The sequence below is a fragment of the Rhipicephalus sanguineus genome, chromosome 10 (assembly GCF_013339695.2).
Source record: "Rhipicephalus sanguineus isolate Rsan-2018 chromosome 10, BIME_Rsan_1.4, whole genome shotgun sequence".
Taxonomy (NCBI): Eukaryota; Metazoa; Arthropoda; class Arachnida; order Ixodida; family Ixodidae; genus Rhipicephalus; species Rhipicephalus sanguineus.
Genome location: NC_051185.1, coordinates 95,698,501 through 95,706,042, shown reverse-complemented (window position 1 = coordinate 95,706,042; position 7,542 = coordinate 95,698,501). Strand labels below are relative to the sequence as shown.

The 7,542-nt window shown below is 50.3% G+C and overlaps 1 protein-coding gene across 1 annotated transcript; it reads right to left on the bottom strand.

Annotated features, from left to right (window-relative positions):
• Positions 1-4,747: 4,747 nt before the first annotated feature.
• LOC119406605 (uncharacterized) lies at positions 4,748-5,356 on the bottom strand. The gene has a single exon (XM_037673338.1). The coding sequence runs from the start codon at positions 5,354-5,356 to the stop codon at positions 4,748-4,750; it is 609 nt and encodes a 202-aa protein (XP_037529266.1).
• Positions 5,357-7,542: the final 2,186 nt, after the last annotated feature.

The window sequence follows — 7,542 nt, the reverse complement described above, 5'->3', positions numbered from 1 at the left end:
GGTGCCCTAAAATAGTGTTTATGCAAAGTTTAGACTCGTAATTTGTAAACAAATGGTAAGGAAACTTGTTCCACTACTGTTGGTAAAATCAATAAACCATACGTGACAATACTAGTGCAAATTGATCCATGCACGCAGTCGTCGTCTGTGAAAGCTAAATAAGGAAACTATATACATTTCATGCTAACATTATTCAATTCTGTACATCGCCTGAGCCAGAACATCTGTTGTACATATGTGCTTGTATGTTCACGAAGTCATGTATGTCAAAATACGATTGTTGTATGTGTGTGTTAGCCCACAGTAGCATGTGTTGATGACGTCCTGTGGAAGTCTGTCCATTGCGTAAATATGTTTCATGTGTATAGTGCTTAGACATTTGTATATGTTACTGTCCTTGACTACGACACTGTACCCGAGTGTTAGTAGTGTCCTTTGATGAAATAAACTTTTTCTATACACAATAAGGAAAGGTTGATGTCAATGCGTGGCGTGGGCTACTCCTCTTCACTTGCACAATAGGTGTCGTCGCTGAGCAAAAAACAAACACAAGGCTATACAAAGGCACATACTTGGCACTCACGCACTATGTACAAGTTCTTCAACACAAAAATGTGTCCACGCAATACAAAAGCTGACAGAATATTCAGTCCATCGCCTTGATTTAACTTTCTGAGCCAAGAACGTTAAAAGAAGTGTTTGAGTGCGATACTGAGTAGAGGAAAAGAAAACATGTTACCCCCTCCCCCACGTGCTACCCACCCGAACTTATGACTGATAATACAACTTCTTTTATGCGGCCATTATTGGCCCGACATCTGCTGTAACGTAGCGGGGTTTGCTAGGCTCTGAATCGTTTACATGATTTCCAATCAAGGTGACCGCACTTATCATATGGCTGGAATTAAATAGGCGTCCGTGCGCTTATTGTTACGTGCGCGTTGACGGACTCCAGTTGGTCATCCGTAGTCCCCTACAACCTATATTCCTCTCGTGCTTTAAGCACTTAGGACACCAGCAATTATTATATCAGTTGACGCTGTTGTATATACCACTACGGGTGTATTACGTCATTTCTTTTGTCCTGCTAGAAAGAATGCGATATTCCGGGAACTAGTGTTATAGAGACTCAAGTTACGTCCACTAAAACAATGCGTGTAGCAGCGAGCGAAAAGTCGGGGAGCCGTTCAGACCGATGGCAGGAGTTGGTTGGTTGGTTGGTTGGTTGGACCTTGGCAACCTGGCGCAACCCACCGCAGGGGATCGGCCATGAAACGGGCGGCACCTTATTTTTGAGATAAAATTGTTTTACATTTCAAATATGTTTATAAAAAGGAAACATGAGGAAAAACTCACACTAATATTCAAGGCTACAAAAAAATGAAAAAAAATGACTATATATATATATATATATATATATATATATATATATATATATATATATATATTTTGTAGCCAGTATGAATGAAAAATAAACTGAAATTAAATATCCTAATAAGCAATTCGCTTTGTCTCCCGTAGGAAATCGCATACGGCTTCGAAAACGTTCCTGTGGCTGTGGCTATTCTTCATTTTCTTTTCATTTTAACCTCGCAGCCCGCAGCACGAGGAACGGGGAACATGCGCATGCACATGCGCCTGCTCGCGCCATAATTTATAGTCGGCGGATAAAGACGACGATGACCGCTAGAGGGCTTCCCCTGCTTTTGTGATAATGGCGGCGAAGCACTGGCGTCAAAGAAACTGCCTTTGATGTCAGAAGGTCGGGTGAATCCTTGGTTGTAGAGGCGGCTTAGCAGTCGAAAGCGCATAATGGCAGGGCCGTTGCTAAGTAGGCGGATTTGACTATGTCGAGCTTGACGACTTCTTCATGCCCGTTGAGTTCGATGGTGACAGTTTTTTCTTTCCAGCTGAGCACGTTTAATGGGCCGTCCTAGGGAGGCGTAAGGGATGGTCGAATTCCTTCACGCCCGACGAAAACGTCGCTCACTGTAGCCATGTCCTTGCTGACAAAAACGTCAGTCGATGATGCATCCCGACTAGGGCAAGGACGCAGGCGTGAAAATAGGAAACGGAGTTGCTGAACATAACTGTCTGGATCGAAATTCCCCCGGCATACGCAATGTTGTACCGTAGACAAACTCTGCGCTTGTGCAGCCGAGGTCTTCCTTGATAGACGAGTGCATGTCAAGCAGGACGAGAGGAAGATCTTCAGCCCAAGACGGACGAGCATGGTGAGCCACCAAGGCGGCTTTAAGTTGACGATGAAAGCATTCAGCCATTCCATTTGCCGATGGGTGGTAGGCGGTAGTATGGATATGGCGAACGCCAAGCAGGCGTGTGAGTTCGCGGATGAGATCGCATTCGAACTGTCGGCCGCGATCGGTGCTCACAACGCTGGGGCATCCGAAACGAGAGATCAACCCACTGACGGACGCTGATGCCATGGTTAGTGCCGTTATGTCAATGAGAGGAAAGGCTGCGGGTATAACGGATGCGGGTATAACGGATGTAGCGAGCACTTCGGGATGGTGGAAGTGGGCCAACGATGTCGATGTGAACGTGATCAAACCGAGCATCGGGTGGGCGAAATGCGTGAATTGGCGATTTCGTGTGTCGTGTCGGAGCGTTGACAGTTCAGACATTCACGCGCCCACCGACGCACGTAGGAGTTCACAATCGGCCAGACAAAGAGGGTCCATTGAGACGCTACGTAGCACGAACTCTGAGTGACCTAATTTCTGCCGTGAAGCTTGTTGAATATGTGACGGCGCAGTCGGAGTGGGACAAACGGACGTGTTCGACCCCGTGACACGTCACACGGTATGGTGCCCGAAAAAAATGGAAGGGGAACGTCGGACAGCGCCACTGATATGGTCGATGAGCGGATGTCCCGAAGTTCGACGCCTGTAAGTTGCGCCGTGGCGATTTCTTCGAAATCAATGTGGGTGCCGATATCGCATCGATACGTGAGAGGGCATCTGCACTAGTCCAGTTGACTGGTCCTTCAATGTACGAGACGTCCACAGTGAATTCGGAAATAATGTTGAGGTGCCGTATTTCTCGTGCGGTATAAGTATCGGGGTTACCGCGAAAAGCGAATGCCAAAGGCTTGTGGTCCGCGAGAACTTGAAAGCTTGAGCCTTCCAGCAGGCGTCGGAAATCACGAATGCCCAAATACGGCCAGGAACTCACGACCGAACGTGCTGTAACGCGTTTCTGTGTGTTTCAGTTTCTTAGAGAAAAACCCGAGTGTATGCCAAGAGTAGTGCTGCCACTGCTGTAAAACCGCGCCGACAGCCGCACTAGAAGCATCGGTGATAAGACGCATTGGTGCAACGTGCAGAGGATGTACCATCAGTGTGGCGTCTGCCAATGCGTTCTTGGCAGCATGCAAGGAAGCTTCGGCGTCAGACGTCCAAGTCAGTGGTGAGGACGGAGCTTTCGTGGTATTGGGGAGATTGGTGAGCGGTGTGATAATGCGGGCGATGTGGGAAGAAAACGGCGGTGGAATTTGAGCAGCCCCAGGAACTCGCTGAGCTCTCGGAGTGATGTTGAGTGAGGGAGGTCACGCAAGGCTTGAACTTTCTTGTCCAACAGCCCGATTCCCCCTCGTTTTCACACGGTGTCCTAGGAACTCAATATCGTCGACACCAAAGACACACTTTGCGGGGTTGATGAGAAGGCCATGTTCCTAGAGTCGAGAAAATAGTAGACGCAAATGGTTGCAATGCTTTCGGGGGAAACACTGGCCACCAGGAGGTCGGCGAGATATGCAAATATGAAGGGGAGTCCACGAGTTACTTCGTTTATAAACCTCTGCAACGTTTGAGCAGCGTTGCGCAATCCGAGCAGCATGCGAACACACTCGAAAAGTCCGAATGGCGTCACAATTGCAGCCTTCGGGATGTCCGCTGACTCAACCAGAATCTTGTGGTATTCCTTGACCAAGTCTATTTTACTAATATCACCGCTACCGTGTGATTGGCAGAGAAGTCGTGAATGTGAGGGAGGGGACAGCGATCAGGGATGGCGCGCGCGTTGAGGGCACGATAGTCGCCACACGGGCGACAATCCCCTGGATCATGCATTTGGACCATGTGGAGAGCTTACGACAAACTTCTCGACGAAGGGCGGATGATGCCCAGTTGCAGCATGTGGTCGAATTCTGTTTTCGCGATGGCAAGGCGCTCCCCAGCGAGGCGTCTGGGTCGGCAAAATACTGGTTGGCCAGTAGTGACAACATGATGCGTGACGTTGTGACGTACAGGCAGCTCAAGGTTGGAAGGCTTCGTGATGGCTGGAAAGGCTGCCAGAATTCAGACGAACATAGATGCCGGTATCAGTGGCGCCATTCCAGTGGTATATGTTGGAGGTGCGAGGACGCCTTCTATGGACAGCTTGATCGTGTCGACGGGTGTACGTGCCCGGAGATCAACGCTGAGGGCAAAGTGGGTCAGAAAATCATCACCCAATATGGCCATGTGTACATCTTCAACAACAAATACCCATCGGAAGGTGCGTCGGAGACCCAAATCGATGGTACGACAACGATGACCATAGTTATTGATGGTAGAGTTGTTGGTTGCTTGAAGGGGCGCAGTCTGCGGAGAGCGCTGCTGATCTAGTCGCGCAGCAGGAACCACACTGACCTCTGCACCTGTGTCCACCAGAAATCGATCTCCGGCAACCCTGTCAGTGACATAGAACAGGCGGCTTGTCGTATGGCAAGAGTCACTGGCCGCCATCAGTGGCTCTGAGGTACGTTTCCCTGCCAGCTGCAAGGAACATGACATGGACGCGCGCTGGCACCGAAGTTGCTGTGATACCAGCAGTACACGCATCGACCAAGACCGGAACAGGAGCTAGACTTCGGAGACAATCTGGGACGGTAATCGTGGTCTCGTCGACGAGGGTGGGACGGTGGCCGTAGTGCATTAACAGTCTCGGCGAAGCCATCGATCAGTTGCTCGAGGCGAAACGGCCGGTTCTCGAGTTGCGACAACGGAACGCTAGATGCCGCTGCCACAGTACCTCCTGCTGCATAGCCAGCAACGCGATCAGCCTGCTCCGCCAGCTTGTCGAGGGGCAGGTTGTCAGGTGCGGCAGCCAAGGCAAGAACTACATTCTGCGGCAGGCGCTCAAAAAACAGTTCTTGCCGCAGCGGGCTGTTTGCATCCAGCCTACTGTCACTGAGAAGCTGCTTCATGCGACATAGCAGTTCTGACGGCCGCTGCTCGCCGAGATCCTCTTCGTTGAGAAGCTGCTGGATACGCCTGCGCACAGACACAGACTTGCGTTGCAGGACTGTCGTTTTAATGTGGTTGTAAGGGGTGGCTTCATGGGACGTGCCCATAAGGTTGTGAAACTATGCAACCGCTTCCGTTGAGAGCGCAGAGACAGCTTGTTAATACTTCGCTTGTTGCGAGGTAATGCGCCGAAGGGCAAAGATGGCCTCCACGTGCGTAACCAGGGTGCAGAATAATGCGGCCAAAACGACGGCAGGTGAATATGCAGCGTGGCGATGCCCTCTGCGCCGATCGTTCGTCTGTCGCTTGCGGTCTCATCCATGCTGCAGTGCCCGCCCTTAGATCACGTCGCTGTCACCACGTTATAGGGACTGAACTTAGGTCCACTATAACAATACGTGTGGCGACGAGCGAAAAAACATTTCGCCATCTCCCACTAAAGGGAACCATGTGGGGATGCGAAGGAGCGCATGGGTAGACTTAAAGTTCCGTTTATCACGGGCACCTTGCCCGATGTTAACGGGTCCTTAGATGTGGAGCACACCATGAATTCACTGTAGTTGATGTTGCTGTTACTCGTCCCGAACTCTTGTTGGAGCATGCCACGCGGGTTCATCGCGCGTCTGTAGAATCTCGTTTCCCGACGCCATCACGTGATTGCTGAGAGAGTGTAAGGGGGAAATGCCGCAGCTTCTTCCCCAGCCCCTTACACAGGCCAGAACGCGCTAGCGCGTGCCAGCGGGTTCTGACTAGGATACAGCGTGTTTGTTCATCGCGCGTCTGCAGAATCTCGTTGGCCGACGCCATCACAAGATTGTTGAGAGCGTGTTAGGGGGAGAGGCCACAGCGTCTAACCCAGCCCCTTACACTGGCCCGAACGCCCTGGCGCGTGCCAGCATACGTGGTTTTGTCTACGTTACGCCAAGCTAGGACAGCATACGGCAGCCCGGGCCCCTAAAGTGCTCTGGACGTATCATCATCAAGGCAGTCGAAGAACAAGACGAAGAAGACTTCTCCTTGGCGCGAGCGCGCGAGAAATATGTTACAGATGGTTATGGTAGGTTTAGAAAGCGGACGGTCGCCAATGGAGCTACGGACAAAGCCCAGCGCATAAGCTGCTTCGCATCTAAAACCGGGGAGCCGTTCAGACCGATGGCAGGAGCAGAAGACTACTCTTTATTTTCTTTTTTTTAAGCTCGCAGCCCGAAACACGAGGCCCGGGGAGCACGAGCATGCACATGCGCCTGTGCGCACCATAATTAATAGTCGGCCAATCAAGAAGTCTCTATTTCTTTTCTAGAAGTCTCTATTTATTTTCCACGCCGTGTGCCGAACGATAAGTCTTGAACATAGTAGAGTTAGAAGCCGCGCTAGTCAACTAATCTTCCTTTAACATTTGCAACGAGCCGTGAACACAAAAGAGACACCAGCAAAATAAATAGGACGCCACAGCGCTGAGGTGGGCTATATATTTAAACGTCTGGTGTCCGTCTCGTACTTCCGCTTTGTTCGGGACAGTCAAGTCTCAAATACGAGTGCAAGTTGCTGAGTGGATACCAACCTACTTTCAACAGTAGTAGAGTTCACACATAAATCGCCCTGTGCACATGTCGTTCACTCTGCTGATTACGTAAATAATAAATACGGCATGGCCTGACCTCAATGTTTCGGCTTGTCGCTTCCGTCAGCATCGATGCCCAGCAATGAAGAGTGACGCCGGGAGCACAAACACCAGCAATAAAGGTACAACCGTGGCCTCCGCGATTAGTTCCGGCAACGCGCTGCGCGTTGCCAGAACTAATCGCGGAGGCCATGGTAAATGCTAAGAGTAGAGTGGGCGCAGTCAAGCTATGCTGTCGAAAAGTACAGTGCCGCTTAACGACCTTCCAGCAGTCCGATTCGCGTTGCACCGATTCTTACTGCGTGTGACCGGGAAATCCGTTATACGTAATGGCGTGAGCCGGGGTGTTTTCTTTTACCTTTTTCTTGTCGACTCATAATTTATGTCTGTGAGATCTGCTACACTTTTGTGCCAGTGTGCCTGTCGTGCCTCTTTTCTGTCGTGCCTCTTTTCGTGGAAAAGCTATGCGCAGCAACAATTCACGTCAATGACCTTTAATAAATGTTGTGGGGTAATATGCACACTACTGGAGAAAATCGGTATCTTTTCCCCCGGGTTTCATCTTGATGTGTGTCTATGTGCTTGGAAAAAAACACCAGGCCTGCGCTGAAACCGCAGCACAGTCACAGCGAAAGCTGGAAGAGCGGCGCTTCTAGAGCCCGTTGTAAGCTC